This window comes from Hemicordylus capensis, chromosome 1 (assembly GCF_027244095.1).
Source record: "Hemicordylus capensis ecotype Gifberg chromosome 1, rHemCap1.1.pri, whole genome shotgun sequence".
In the NCBI taxonomy this organism is placed as follows: Eukaryota; Metazoa; Chordata; class Lepidosauria; order Squamata; family Cordylidae; genus Hemicordylus; species Hemicordylus capensis.
In genome coordinates, this window is record NC_069657.1 from 454,659,859 (window position 1) to 454,675,624 (window position 15,766).

At 48.1% G+C, this 15,766-nt stretch overlaps 1 protein-coding gene across 2 annotated transcripts in view; it reads left to right on the forward strand.

Moving 5' to 3' along the window:
* ZNF395 (zinc finger protein 395) overlaps positions 1-14,733 on the forward strand; it is a 55,329-nt gene extending 40,596 nt beyond the window's left edge. For both annotated transcript variants that reach the window (XM_053249364.1, XM_053249357.1), the window contains exons 9-10: positions 1,536-1,651; positions 4,136-14,733. In XM_053249364.1, coding sequence (XP_053105339.1) covers positions 1,536-1,651; positions 4,136-4,247 — 228 coding nt within the window. In that variant the 3' untranslated portion in view covers positions 4,248-14,733. The remainder of the gene's footprint in view (positions 1-1,535; positions 1,652-4,135) is intronic.
* The last annotated feature ends 1,033 nt before the right edge of the window (positions 14,734-15,766 follow it).

Genomic DNA, 15,766 nt, shown 5'->3' on the forward strand with positions numbered 1-15,766 from the left:
GTTGAAGTTCCAAGGAAGCAGATGTAGGCTAGACATGGGGAAGAATTTCAACGGTAAGAGCAGTGGAAGCAGTGCCTTGCACAGTGGTGGGCTCTCCTTGGCTGGAGTTTTTCAAAGCGAGGCTAGAAGACTTCCAAGGTCCCTTCCCACTGTAACGTGATACGGCTCACATGATGGACAGCCTACTATTGCCATGATAGTCCTCCCCAGGACTGCTGTGGATTTCAAAAGCAAGCTCTGATGCTATTCAGAAGCAGTGGATGTGAACTATTACAGCGGCGACAGGTTGTGCATTACGTCACCCTCTGTGATTCTAACCTCATGTGGTCCCATTGAAGTTAATGGGGCTACTTGTGAGTAACATAATCTTGATGTCAGCCAGTGTCCTGAATACTTGTTGATGGGAGGCAAAGAGCAGCTAGTTCATGGACTAAGACCATGAGGCCTGTGTCCTGTTTTGGGGTTTAGCATGGCATAGGCACAACCTCCCATTGCCATAATAGTCCACCCCGGGACTGTAATCCACTTCAAAGCAAGGAAACAGCTTCTGCAGGTTTCTGCATTGTTGTGAAGGGCGAGATCTGTGGAAATGCTGCTTCCACATCTGCTGCTCCTGAGTAGCGTCGGCGCTTGCTTTTGAAGTCCACAGCAGTCCCGGGGGGGACTATTACGGCGGCTGTAGGTTAAGTTATTCATATCTGGCAACTGGCCGCCTCCAGCGGGCCCCCCTCCCCCCGCCGGCCTCCCCCCACCCCCCGGTATCAAATCACTCAGTTCGGGCCATTTTCTCTACCCTGACCCAAACTGGGCCGTTTTTGAGACCGGGGGCGGGGGGAGGCTGGTGGGGGGGGGAGCTCCCGGAGATACCCCTGTGGCCACAGCAGCACCCCTGGAGGCAGTGAGTTGTCAAGAAATATTCTTATTATTTTAAAACCTATAGAACCCCCCGAATTGGCTCTAATTTGAGGGAGTGTGTGTCTGTTTGAGAGCGGGGGACAGAACATGCCCGGTTCGGTTCCAGTTCGGCCTTGAACCGAACTGGGCAAACCGGTTTGGTGCCCACCCCTATCCAGCTCCTTTAACGGTTCCTCATAGGACTTGATTTCCAGCTGTCCCACCATGTGGGTTGCCTTCTTCCGAACCTATTCCAGTTTTTCAGCGTTCTTTGGCCATTTGGGGAACTTGGCTTCTGGGCTGGATGGACTTTCTGGTCTGATGTGGCAGTGCTTTTAAGTGAGGGCAACCTTCCTGGAATTGTGTTTTTCAGGACAAAGATCCCAATTTTCAGGACAAATTGTTCTTGTCACAGAGCGGGACTGTACGTATTAATAGCATTTCCAGTTCTGCAGATAGTCCTTTTAGACTGTGCTCTGTATTGTTGCTGAAAAATCAATAAAACTTTTTTTTTTTAAAGTGAGGAGTTAAATGGTATAACCTGTTTCCGGCCAAAAAGGACCCCAAGGAGTCTAAAATGTGCACACAGTGATAAAACAGGTTAACCAGTCCTAGAGAACTCAGAAGATCCTTTCTTGCAGGTTCGAAGCCGGTCCCTGAGTTTCAGTGAGCAGCAGCCGCTGCCACCACCCCCTCCACCCATCCTGAAATCTCACCTGATCGTGGCATCTCCTCCTCGGGCACCCAGTGGGACTAGGTGAGCAGCTGCGGGGGGGCAGGCTGAGCTGTCGGGGGCGGGGCTGCAAGAAAGTGGACTGCAAGTGCTTGATTTCCTTCCTTGCTTTCTTGTTGCATTTCCCCCCAACTTGCTTTTGCCCTCTGTTTTAATGTTTGGGGTGTTTTTATTCTCCGTTTTTTGCTAGTTCATCGGGGGGGAGTGGGGGGGAATTACCTCAATGGTGGAGTAACTGCTTTTCATGCAGGAGAGCCTAGGTTTGGTTCAGGGTTTATTCCAGCATCCCCCCCCCCCCAACTGTACCAGCAGCTTCCCAGTACATCAGCCCCTTCACTTTTTGTAACTAAAAGAAAGAGAGTAAAAAAGAGGGAAGGGAAAATAAGAAATTATTCTTTTCTGTGGCGGACATGTGTGCTAGCCAGATGCACCAGGTCAGGAGCTTGTGTTCCAGACTAGTCTTGCTGCCTGCACAAAATACGTTTCTGCTTGCACAGAAAGGTGGCACACTTCCTGCTGCGAGACCCTTTCCGGTATGTTTTGCTCCTGCATAAGGGCCCAACTTCAAACATCCCCGTGGCTTTGCACAGCCATACGGCCCTCTCGCACAACATCAATCTAGAAGTTGGCCTGTGTGTGTGTTGGTGCTGTGTAACAGTTGTACATCGCCTGGGGAAAAAAAGAGATCTCCAAGTTGCGGGCGGGAAAAGACCCTTCTCTGCCCGAGACCCCGCAGAGCTGCTCCCAGTGCAAGTGAATCGTGCTGAGCTAGAGAGACTGATGGGACAGGATGGCTGCATCCACCTAGGAGATTGTTGCCTGTGTTGTCTGCAAGCTCCTCCCACTCCTTGGCTTCAGTCTCAATGTCTTGTTGTGGTGGTGGTGGTTGCCGCCTCCATCCTTGTGTTCTGAGCACACTCTGTGGCTAAACAGACAACCCTGCATCCCCACAGTTTCAGTTCCCTGGTTTCTCCAGTTAAAAAGTATTTCAGGTGGAGAGGCCGGGAGATATAACTCTGCTCGAGGACTTGGAAAGCGGTTGCTAGTCACAGTAGACAATTCTAGGCTGGATGGATTGTTGGTCTGCCCTCGGCACAAGGCAGCTTTTTAGGTCCTGGCTTTATGTGTGCCAAACACCACATAAGAATAGGTCCCGCTGCAAGTTCTAAGCTCTGTGGAGCGCATCTCTTGGGGGAGAGATGCCATAGCTCCGTGTCATGCTCAACAGATGACCTGCATGCAGATGGATCCCTATTCCCCTGCTAACTGAGTCAAGAGGCTCCTTTTTAAAGGGGTGGTTCTCTTTCTTGAGCAGGGGGAGAGCCACTGGCCCTATCCAACCCCAGCACAGCATCCCTCCAGTGGCTGCTGCCGGTGTCTGTCTTGTGTTTCTTTTCCACATCAGGAGCCCTTTGGGGACAGGGATCCCTCTTTATTTATTTTTATTTCTCTGTGTAAACTGCTGAAAAGTGGTATATAAATAGTGGTTGTCATCGAAAGGATCTCGCCTAGCAGGGTTAGGAAAGACCTCTGAGCCTGAGCTGTTGGGAAGCAACTGCAAGAGCAGGAACGGAGGAAGGTGTTGGTATTGAGCAGACCAGTAGTCCACCGAGCTCAGCCTTGTTTCCACTGACAGGCAATGGTTCTCTGGGGTTTCAGTTGGGTCTTTCCCACTCTTACTTGGAGATGCTGGGATGGGACCTTGGACCTTCTGCGTGCAAAGCAGATGCACCTCCACTGAGCTGCAACCCCATCCCCCTCGCAACGTGTTCTTGCACAACTCCCGATGATGCATTGCTGTGGAAATGTAAGCGTGGTAGGAGAAAAGCCAACCTAGGGCCAGGGGTGGGTGGTGGTGATGGGGAAAGAAGCAGGAATGCTGGCGAGGTTAAGTGCTAGGAAGCTGACTGGAAAAGAGGACACAGCAAGCAGGGAGACGAAGGGAAAGCATAGTAGAAGGGGGGTACACAGGAACCTGCCTTATACTGAGTCAGACCCGTGGCCCACTTAGTTCAGCATTGTCTACACTGACTGGCAGCAGCTCTTCAAAGTTTCAGGCAGGGTCTTTTCCAACCCTACTTGGAGATGCTGCCAGGGAGGGAACCTGTGATCTTCTGCATGCAAAGCAGATGCTCTTTCAAACTAAGCTGTGCTCCCTCCCACTTAGGTCCCTGCTAACTGAGTAAAGAGGCACCTTTTAAAAGTGGTGATTCTTTTATATTTCTCAGGAGGAGAGCAACTGGCCTTTTTCAGCCCCAGCACAGCATCCCTCCAGTGGCTGTTGCTGGTGTCTTCCTTTTGTTTCTCTTTAGTTGTGAGCCCTTTTGAACAGGAAACGATCTTATTTATCATTTCTCTGTAAACCGCTTTGAGAACTTTGTTGAAAAGTGGTGTATGAATGTTTGTAGTTGTCGTTACTGCAGATAACTACAGGGATCTCTCAGTTATTTGTCGTTGCTACAAATAGCGACTAAGCTGCTTCCCATGTGCTTATGTCTCCTGTTTCAGGAAAGTCCGTGGGGAGGCCAAGAAATGCCGCAAAGTGTACGGCATTGAGCACCGGGATCAGTGGTGCACTGCCTGCCGGTGGAAAAAAGCATGCCAGCGGTTTCTGGACTGAGCGCACACTCGCACTTTGAAGCAGGAAGGTCCCCAGACACACACACACGCCCCCCTTGCCATGGGCCGGGAGCAAGGGGCCAGAACGCTTCGGCTTTGCCACATCAGGGGCTAGTGGCCTTGGAAGTGACTCCTGGAGCTTCGGTGGAGATTTCGAGAGCCACGCTTTCATCCTGAGCTCTGTACAGGCTGGGTCTGCCAGTTTTTCTAATTTTCCATGTTTTGTGGGGATGTTTTTTATACATTGTTCCTTTTTTAAAAAAACACACAAAAAGCCTCTATTTGTAAATAAGAGAGGCAACGTGGGGGAAAGGAGCTCTTGTTTTGATATATCACATAGACTTCTTTCTTGGGGGGTCCAGGGACCAAAGAACTTTGAACTGTCCCCTCTATATGCGGATAGGGTTTGGGATCAGGGGTTGCAATATGGCGCCTAGGAATGTCCCTCCCACCTCTCCCAAATTGCTTGACTATCTAGGAAGTGCACAACTCAGGCACGAGGGGAGCGGTAGGCGAGTAAATAACTTGTTGATGTTTGCGCACCAGCACAGGAACTAGCAGATTGCACCCCTTGAGTGTGTATGCGTGCATGAGTGCAGGCTTTTTAAAAACTGAACAGACACTGTCGGGAAAACAATCATATTTGCATTAAACAACAATCAAATGAGTGCTTGTGGGCTTTTTTAAAAACTGGAAACCACCATGAATGTTTGGAATTTTAAACTATTTTGCTGACTCCCCCCCCCCGCCCAACTTGCTGTTTGTAGTGGTGGGGAAAGGAAAATATTTGAAATATTTTAAAAATATTTTGCTCCTCCCGCCGACACTGTTGGGGTTGGGGAAGGAAAACCAAAACTTGCTTGAATTGGCATGAAAGGTGAATTCAGTCGAGGGCTTCTGTACAGAGCAGTTTAGGGGTGATTGACTTGTTGGTGTGTTGCAAGGCACACTTGCCCTGTTGGAGGTGCAGTGGGACCGCCTGGGGGTTTCCCTTGCAACACATGGTGCCTATTCTTATTTTTTGAAGCGGTCTGGTGTAACACTTGGATCCATTCCTTGCATTATATGGCAGCACACTATAGTTTGCCACTGAGTGCACGTTTAACTCTGCAGCTGATCCTGGCTCCCAGTATGATACACAGCCATTCCACATGTCTGAACGGAGCATGCACATATTATTATTATTATTATTATTATTTTTAGGGCTACCTGTAAGGTATAACATGTGAAGCAGCCCTGGGGCTGGAGTAGGAATATGGCCCTGAGGCACTGCTCTGCTTCTTGGAGTAAGACAGTGTCTTGTTGGTTAGCCCCCGAAAGTCAAAAGGAAAAGGTTTCCAAAAGGAAAAATGTGCCTGTCTGTGTGTGCACGGCCTATTTGGCAGCTCCACGGATGCTCTAATCACAAGAGGAGCAAAGAAATCGTGGTGCCAAATACTAGAGCCATCGTCGTGGCCCCGAATGCTTCTTGCTGGCTTTTCCAGGGAAGCCCAATTGCACCAGCCGTCCAAGCAGGATGCGACCCAAGAGCTGTGCCCCGGATCCCTTGCAGTGTGGCAGAGCAGGCCAAAGCACACTTCCACATCACGAGGGGCGGCTTCTTGGGGTGACCTTTCTTGGCTCTGCTCTTTTGTGAGCTGCTCGAAGAGTCTCTCGCCCTGAGAAAAGAGCTCTCGAGACATGCAGCCGGACAAGACCGAGGAAGTGTCCTACGAATGCTGACAGTACCACTGTGAGTTTGGTGTGGAGTTTAACCTCCTTGCTGGACATGGTAGTGTGCAAAGTAGCCTCAGGTTTTGAATTTGAGATGTAAAATTTCCAGAAGATCTGAAGCCATAGGGGGCAAAAGCTCTGATTGTTTCTCAGAAAAAAACCCCAGACATTTGGAGGGGGGAGATGAAATTATATGCAGCTTTCTTATCAACCCTAAATGTATTTGCATATCAAAGTGGAACACCTATGAAATATAAAACCATACCCTTAATATTATTCAAACAAAAACTACAAATAGATCCAGTTAGAGATGGAGCTGTGAGATGCTTCCCCCTTAGATACTTAAGTATAACTTAATTTTACCAGCTGGCTTTTTTAATTTTACCAGCTGGGGACACAGAGAATGAAATAAAAGTTGAAAAAAGAAACTGTCAACCTTCTAGTAAACAAAAGGAACTCTTTATTTTCTGAGCTTTGAGGTGGTATTTTTGCATACAGAAACAGAAGAAACTCATATCTTTAGAGAAAAGACTCAGAAAATAAACATGCCTATAATAAAGGTGTATTGTCCAGATATGTTTCTGCGCCATTTGAAAATAGTATCCCAGTGTCATCCTAAGAGTGTTGCTTGTTTAGCATACCAAATAAAATGCAGTCGCAGTGCTATTACTGCTCACATTGCTATCTTTGGCATCTTGCATCTAAGAAATTTGAATCTAAGGGAGACATGTGAATTGGCTGTAACAATATTTTTTGAAAGCTCCACTCTAATTTTACTCTTTATTCTGCAACAACAACAACAAAAATCGTAGACACACACACACACCAGTCCAATGTCCAGTTTTTCCATTTCAGGACTTGGAAAAGCAGTGTTTGTGTTTTCCTGGCTTCTTTTCTGGGTTTTTACATGTCTCATTCCAAAGAGCTCTAACTATCGTACAGCCTATATGCAGTGAGAGGGCCAGAGATGGGACTTGCCTGCCCTCCCATTCTGACCACACTTGTCCTGCTTTAGTGATAATGCTTGCGTATGGCAAGTTTACAAATGTAATTCTAATGCATGTAGGATTGAATCAAGTAGTTATTGCTTTGATTTTCTGCAGATTAACAATTATGCAGTTTGGCCTATGCAACACTGGGATTTTTAGGGCTGCAGTGATTAATCCATTTTTTAAAATTAAAAACAACAACACGCTTTTGATTGATGAAAAAGGTGCCCCCAGTTTTCCCCAGCATATTTTAATTCTTTTTTAATGCAAGCATTTATAAAAACTAAATATTATGGCAATGCACCATCTTAAAAGATGCCGTTACCCCTTTTTTTCTCACAAACAAAAGAAAAAGGCACGCAGCAAATGTGCACATCATCTAAAAGCAGAGAGTGCTCTTTAAAATTCAGAATTATTGCTTTGCTTGCAGGCAAGTGCATGCACATTTAATCAGTCAATTCAACTGAGTGAGGCTTCATGCAAAAGTTATGTCCAACATGTGGACATCTGGTGAGCCCAGAGGTGGTCCAGGCTTCTGCAGTTGGTGGGGTGAGTGCAAATCCCCCCCACGCTCAGCAGTGCCGTAGTTGGACCTCATTCAAACCAGCCCTTCAAGCATCATGGCAGAAGTTTGCACTCAGTCTTGATAAAAGTGCTATGCCCCCCAGTTGTGGGTGCAACACTGCTCCAGCAGAAGACCTCATGGGTGCCATTGCATTTGGTGGCTGTCGTCAAGACAGATACACCCAGCACCGTTTTGTTAATGAGCCATCATTTCGAGCGATGGGGAAACGGCTCTGTCAATTCCTAAAGCCATACTGTGTGGCTGGCTTTGGTTTTCCAAATCTAAAATGGCAGCTACAATTATCTGTATTGGGGGTGGCCAACCTGAGGCTGCCCATTGCAGCTAGGGATGATGGGAGCTGTAGTCCAACTACAGCTGGGCAGCATAAGGCTGACCCCCCCGATCCATATGGTGCAGAGTGTACAACAGAGGTAGTAGTAGCAGTGGTGATGGTGGTAGAATAGGGGCAGTTTAGGAAGAGTTTGAACTGTTGGAGAGTCCCCGGTGTGTTGATAATCATGAGCCATAAACTAAAGACACAAACCTCTCCTTGTGAAATAGCAACTGAACCATGTGGCCTGGGGAGTTATGGATTCCTTCTAGAAAAATGTGAGCCCTGTTTTGCTTTAAGGGTACTGGGATGAGGTTGGGTAGGGCAGTTGAAAAAGGAGTTTATGTACATTTTTGGTGCTTGTTGAAATTGTGGGGTTTTTCGTTTGTTTGTTTTTTGTATCTTTGTGTATAAAATGCATTGTATGTTGGAGCTTTGTTTCCCCCCAGCCTGGGCTTTTGTTGAGTTCTAAACTGGTAGAATCCAAATGGACCTTGTTAAGCCTTTGACTAGAGGTCAGGTGAATCGGAATGCTAAAATTTGATCTTGGATTTCTGCTGTTCGAGTTTTGAATGTGGAATTTGGGGCTCTGTGAACACTTCTATTTAAAATTTCATGAGTATGGGAAGGATTCTTGGGTCTTCCAGTAATTGTAAGATTTTGATTACAGTGGACAACATCCAGATTACAGTTGGTTATGACCAAGCACCATTGAAATCAATGAGACAAGTTAGTCCTGACTAACTTAAGTCCCATGATTTTCGTTGGGGCTTGGTCATGGCGAAGTTAGTCTGGATGGTGCCCATTCCTCATAAGTAGACCAGAAAAGGTCCAGCATCCTGTTTCCAGGATGACGTTGGAAACCTGATGCGCACCCCCACCCCGAAATACTGTTTCTTACTATTGTAAGTTTAGGGGAAATCATCAGATTGCCAATTGGGACAGAAATGGCTATCCTGTCCTTTCCTCCCCATCCCTGACATTCAGTGAATGCTCCTCGTCTCTTCCATTTCAGTGGGCTGTTGGGGGATGTTGAGACAGGAACTTCTGGAGCAAAGCCCCGCTTGGCTTGCCCTGCCAGACCCCACTCAGTGCCCTGAAAGAGCAATAAGGGGCTGGCGAGGTGCCCCTGCGTGTGCCACAAAGGCAGACTCCAAGGGCTTCTAAACCATCGGGGTTGGCAGCTGGAGGCGCCAGAGCCAGACCTGACCCTCTGAGGAGAGGCAGTGGTCTTCTCCAGACCTCAGGAGAGAGATGTGTGGACTGGAGCTTACTGGGGGTTGGGCCTCCAGGACTTTCTGGCCACCCAATTTGCAGAAGCGGCTCGGTCCACTGGCTTCCTTCCCTCCTTAGCACAGCCTTCCCCATAAAACTAGTTGCGGAAGAGAGGCTCTTGGCTAGATGCAGGGTCTCCTGGGTTCCGTGGCTTCTTGCTCGGATTCTTGCTTCCCTCTCTTAGGGAGTATCCAGCCACGGCCTGTGTATCCAGCCACGGCCTGGGGATGAGAGGGAGGCCTGCACATTTCCCAGCCTGTCCCATCCGGTGCAGGTACTGTAGGGCTGCTGCCTGCTCAGAGACCTCTTGCAGGTCCACGCCCACGATGTCACTGGTGGGGTCTGCTCAGGCTGCGAGAGGCCTTGGATTTAGTCTTTGCTGCAAGTAGCCACTTTGGGAGCAAAGGGCTGCTTGAGTGGTGCAGAGGGAAGGTCCCAGCTCATGAGCCACACTCCTGGCCTGCATCGAGGCCCCTTTTGTCTCATGTTTAAAGATAAGCTGTTGCTGCCCCGAGATTCTGGAATGCACTCCCTGCTGTGAAATAGCAGCCTCCCCATCTCCGACAACTTTTTAAAAGTCTCTAAAGACTAATTCTTTCCACCTGAGCTTTTTAACTGGATTGTGGTTTTAAATTGTTTTAAGCTTTTCTGTGTTTTATATTGTAAGCCGCCCAGAGACAGAAGTTTGGGGTGGTCTACAAATTTGGAAAGTAAACAAAAGAGCCGCTTCTGGTCTACTTCCAGGTGAAGGGCATCTTCTAAAGATGCAGTCAGCCTCCTCATGTGTAGGATGGCACAAAGTGGACCAGGACTTCTCTTCCCAACCCCACCTTTTTGAATCAACGTTTCTTCCCAAATGAACATCTCTAAGTGGTTGCTTCTGTTCCCCAGTCCTCTGGGGCAGCGTGAAGGGAAGGGGGATCTTCTCCTAGGACCATGGCAGTCCACAGCTGACTCCACTTCTTCTGAGTGGGTGCTGCAGTGCTCAGTGGGAGAGGAAAGCAGCGTCCCACAAAAGGTGGTCTCCTTGGTCCTAGGCCCTCTCCTGAAAGCGGGCAGGCTGAGGGTGGAACGTGTGTGGGGTGCAGCTTCAGGATGCCAAGTCAGACTTGCATAGATTTGCCCACTTTGTGTTTTGCAGAGGGAGTAATTTTACAGGGTGGCAAAGGAAGTCCCCTGCCACTATTTCGACACTATTTATTTTCCAAGCCAAGACCCTGGATGTTCAGTTTTGTCATCGACTTGCACTGACGCACACCCTTGGCTGAAAAATAATAATGAATAATAATCGTATATGTCCCAAAAGGCAACATTCAGATTTGAAAATGTAGCACGTTTTACTGCTGAATTTCTGCATTTCAAAGAACTTCTGCTTTCTATTGTGATAAACAGTCCCCTAGTTTTGAAGCAGCTGGGGCGGTCCTCAGGTCAGAGCACACACTCTGCCCATGAGGAATGACAAGTTCTCTGCCTTGGTTCCCCAGATGTTCTAGGCTACAGTAGTTGAAGGGCTGATGGGAGCTTAGTCCAGTAACATCTAGGGAACCAGGTCAAGAGGTCCTGGTTTATGGGTTTCCATTCCTGATTCAAAACAGTGGAGATTGAATGACTTTTGTTTTCTCCTGTTGTGAAAAAGCTCCCTCCTCCTTTTGTGCCCCTGGAACCTCTGGAGGAGAAATTCACAGTGGATCAACCCAATAAGTCTATGATTTGCCAGTCACTTTCTCTATTGACAGAAGCCTGGGTTTTGTGCTGAAACGGAGAAGGCCACATCCAGACCGGTTAAGCCTGGCCAGGTACCACTGAAATCCATGAGACATGTTAGTCATGGCTAACTTACTTAAGTCTCATTAATTTCAATGGGATGCAGTCATGGCTAACTTGGTCTGGATTATGTCCAGAGAGAACTTTAACGTTTGCTTAAAAAGACAAGCACAGAAACATGATTAACAAGGGGGGAAAGGGAGAAATTGTAAAAAGGACTTTGGAATAAGCAGTCCGGTGTTTGAAGCATGTGGGGTCTGGTGTTGCCTTGCTGAGCTGTGCGTTGTGGCATGGTGCGATTCTGCAGTTAGCGAGTTATCTAAGGAGCACGTGCCATTTGGTGATACATCGAGGGGACAAGGCATCACCAAAGAGCTCTGGATGCTTCCCAGCTTTGCTCAAATGCCTCGTTCCAAAATTTATAGCACTTAATTTTGGAAAGTGAAAAGAAAAGCTAATCTTGCATAGGAAAATATATTTGTTCAGTATTTTTAAAAGGTCTTGTATACACGGGATAAGGATCCCCTACCCGCTTCCTTTTACACTTCATTTTGTGAGCTGTGTGGTACAAGTTAGACAGGAGATTATATGTCAGGGGTTTTATCTGTGTCTTTTATACCTTGCTTTAGGAAATCTTTGGTAACAGTCACCCTATTCCTGTGAAACTGGGAAGGATGTTGTTTTAGGAAGTATCTTTTTTTTTTGCCTATATACCTAAGGGGTGCAGTCCTGCTCCTCCTATGCAGAGGGTAGTGTGCCTTAGATCTCAGAATGCAGGAGATGAGAGACCAGGGAAAAGTGATGAGAGGTGGGAACGGAGTGGAGGTTGCAGCTTGGCATGGCCTGATCCTAGTAGCAATCAGTCCTAATGAGCCGTGTGTGTGTGTGCCAATGGGGGAAATTGGGTTGCTCCTTTACCCTTTGGATGGCCTGCAGGCTGGCCATTCATCAGGTAGATGTATGCGGTTAACCATGCAGCTCTACCTGACAAATGGCCAGCCTGCAGGCTGCGTGTGTGTGAGTGAGAGAGAGAGAGAGAGAGAGAGAGAGAGAGAGAGAGGAGCAACTCAAGAGCATAAGAACAGCCCTGCTGGATTAGGCCCAAGACCCATCTAGTCCAGCATCCTGTTTCACACAAGGGCCCACCAGATGCCTCTGGAAGCCTGCAGGCAAGAGTTGAGGGCATGCCCTCTCTCCTGCTGTTCCTCCCCTGCAACTGGTATTTAGAGGCATCTTGCCTCTTTGGCTGGGGGTGGCCTATAGCCCTCAGACTAGTAGCCATTGATAGATTTGTCCTCCACGAATTTATCTAAGCCCTTCTTAAAGCCATCCAGGTTGGTGGCCATCACCATATCTTGTGGCAGAGAATTCCATAGGTTAATGATGAAAAAGTACTTCCTTTTGTCACTCCTAAATTTCTTGGCAATCAGTAAAATTTCTCTCTCTCCACACCATGCATAATTTTATAAACCACCCCCAACGAAAAAGCCCCAGGTGTTGTAGCCTCGCCTCATAAGAAAGGTGCTCCAGGCCCCTGATCATCTTGGTTGCCCTTTTCTGCACCTTTTCCATTTTCTATAATGTCCTTTTTTAGATGTGGTGACCAGAATCGTACGCAGTACTCCAGGTGTGGCCGCACCATCGTTTAGTCTAAGGGAATTATGATATTAGTGGTTTTATTTTCAGGCCCCTTCCTGATGATCCCTAGCATGGAATTGGCCTTTTTCACAGCTGCCGCTCATGGAGTCAACACTTCCATTGAGGAGCTGTCCACCACGACCCATAGTGCCGCTCTGGCTCATTAGGACCAGCTGCTATTGCCAATTCCTCCGTTCCCTCTTTCTGGCCACTTGGGGGCCCCAATGCAGGCTATCCTCTGCATAGGGGGAGAGGATTCCACCATCCCGTGTGATGGAGGGAGATCACATTAACCCGGATTTCTATTCAGCGCTAACTTGATAGAAGCCAGGAGACATCCGTTCTACCAACTCCTTCCTCAAAAACGTCGGGTTTTTGCGTCTTTGGAATGTCGAGAGATCCGTTTAACCCATAATTTCTGAGCCGCCAGATTTGATGGTCGATAATTGAGCCACACAGAGATTATCCATTATTTCCTCATAGGAAATAAACTGAACAGGGATGGGGGGGGGGTGGAATTGCCATTTCCCTCCTCCTGTACCTTCAACAATTTTTACTCCTCTGAATTTCCCTCTGTCTTGGTGAGGCAGGAGGGGAAACTGTCCTCCGTGTTTAGGTTGGCTTTCTTTCCCACCCTGAGTTTCCTGTCCCCTTTGAATGTGGTGGTTCCTCTGCTTCTTCCCACTGGTCTTGCATAGAACTTGAGCCTTTCTGTAGTGGGAAGAAGGTCCCCGCGTACCCCACCTCCATGCATCCCTCCATGGTCCAGGTTGGAGAAGCCACCTGCCTGATTACAGCTACCCAAATTGCATGCTGCTGAGAGAGCTTTTCTTTTAACCTTTTAAAGATGCAGGCACATTTGGTTTCTTTCTAGAACAGAGGTTCCCAACCTGGGGGTGGGGGCACCAGATGTTGCCGAACTACAACTCCCATCAGTCCCAGCTGGGGCTGATGGGATTTGTAGTTGAGTGACATCTGGCGCCCCCCCCCCCCAGGTTGGGAACCCCTGTTTTAGATCATCACCCAAGCTGCAGATGCAAACCATCATTCTTGCATCCTGCTCTCTGTTATCTCGGGGTAAAAGGCTGACTCGTGAGTCTTCACCTGTGTCTTGAAAATGTAACTTGAGCTGAAGACTCTCGCATGTACCACTTTTGGCTGATTTCCTTTTGTGGGGGGCAGTGGGGAGGGCGGGGTTGGATTTTGTGCACATGTATATAAGATCTTTTTTACTAGGCACTAACTGGAGGCTGTTTTTTCTATTCTTGCTATGCACTGTTAAACTTTGTGTTCGATGGGAGACTGGAACCCAAATGGGGAAGACGTAACTACATTGTGCAGAAAACCAGCACTTTTGACCCCCATCAGACATTATTTAGCCCACTCCAACCCATTTAAGCCCCTCTTGCAAAAACAGCAAAACAGCTTTCCCACCCCCAGGAGATTGGCTGTGGGAGATGCCCAAGGGCTCACATGTGTGTTTGTAAGTGCGTGTATGCACAAGTTGTATGCCCTGTTGTGCACTGCGCGTACACACACACACACACACAGAGCTCAGCCTCTAAGATGAGCTCATGTTCTGTTTGCACAGATGCAAGCCTCTTCCCCTCACATTCAGTAAAAATATGTACTCTGGTGCAGGGGCTTTGGGGGTGGGGAGAAGGAGCAAGGTTCATCACCAGCATTTCCCCCTTCTTCAAAAGAGCCACAGAAGGGGGGGGCGGGGGGAGGCAGGGCCAGAGCACCTCACTTTTCCTTCTGCAGTGCTAGCAAATGAGAATCACACTAGCCAACCTGGAGGTTCAAGTTACTAGTCCTCTTTAACTTCAGTGTGATGAGATCTCCACCATTAGGTTAATGCAGCTTAACAGTTTTGTGGGCTTGGTTGCTAGGGAGTGTGGTGGGAGACAATCCCCTCGAGCACTCTGCTTCCTTAGATGTTTTGAATTGGAAGAGTGCAGTGGGGTGGGGTGGGGGGAAGGAGGAGGAAAAGGTTGTAATTTGCTAACTGCCGCCCTTTGGAAGGTGACACACCATCAAGTCCAAGTGAGGAGGAATATATCTTATCGGTGAGTTACTGTCTAATTGGAGCTTTTCTTTTTGATTGTCTTCCAAGTATTATTTTTTATTGTAAACAAAAAAAAATGTGAAATGTAATTTTTACAACAGCAATATGGAATATATTTTATAATAAAATTATATGGCCTGATAAGCAGCTATGTTTCTGTTTCCACACACCCCACCCATCCCTTTCTGTAAACTGAAGTGAGAAGCCTCTATAACTGGGGTTCCCCATCTTGGGTCCCCAGATGGAGCTGGACTTCAACTCCCCTCATCTTCTCCAGCCACACTGGCCAAAGGCCAACAACATCTGGAGATTGCAAGTTCAAGAACTCTGGCTCCAGGGCTGTGCCTGTGTTTCTGATTCCTTTCCTCAGAATGCTTGTTGCTGCTTCTGTAGCTGCGCCATTCATGCCGCTGCCAGCCTGTGGAAAGACGTCCACTTCTGTGGCTCACAGCTCTATGTGCTCGCAAGCATGAATTGGCCCCTTAGCTAAGCAGGGTCCATCCTGGTTGCATTTGAATGGGAGACTAGATGTGTGAGCCCTGTCGAATATTCCCCTCAGGGGATGGAGCCATTTTAGGAAGAGCATCTGCAGGTTCCAAGTTCCCTCCCTGGCAGCATCTCCAAGAGAGGGCTGAGAGAGACTCCTGCCTGCAACATTGGAGGAGCCGCTGCCAGTCTGTGTAGACAATACTGAGCTAGATGGACCAAGGGTCTGACTCAGTAGAAGGCAGCTTCCTCTGTTCCTATGGTCCATGGTCCCCGCCGCACCAAACCGCCAGAGAGCGGAGAGGAGAGCTGGTCTTGTGGTAGCAAGCATGACTTGTCCCCATAGCTAAGCAGGGTCTGCCCTGGTCACATCTGAATGGGAGACTTGATGTGTGAGCACTGTAAGATATTCCCGTTAGGGAATGGAGCCACTCTGGGAAGAGCAGAAGGTTCCCAGTTCCCTCCCTGGCAGCATCTCCAAGATAGGGCTGAGAGAGACTCCTGCCTGCAACCTTGGAGAAGCTGCTGCCAGTCTGGGTAGACAATACTGAGCTAGATGGACCAAGGGTCTGACTCGGTATAAGGCAGCTTCCTATGTTTCTCCTTCCATATGGCCATGGAATGTATTGAATTTCCAGATGGCCAATAGCCATTCAGAAATTCCGGGCATTTCAGTGGGCATCCCTTGTCA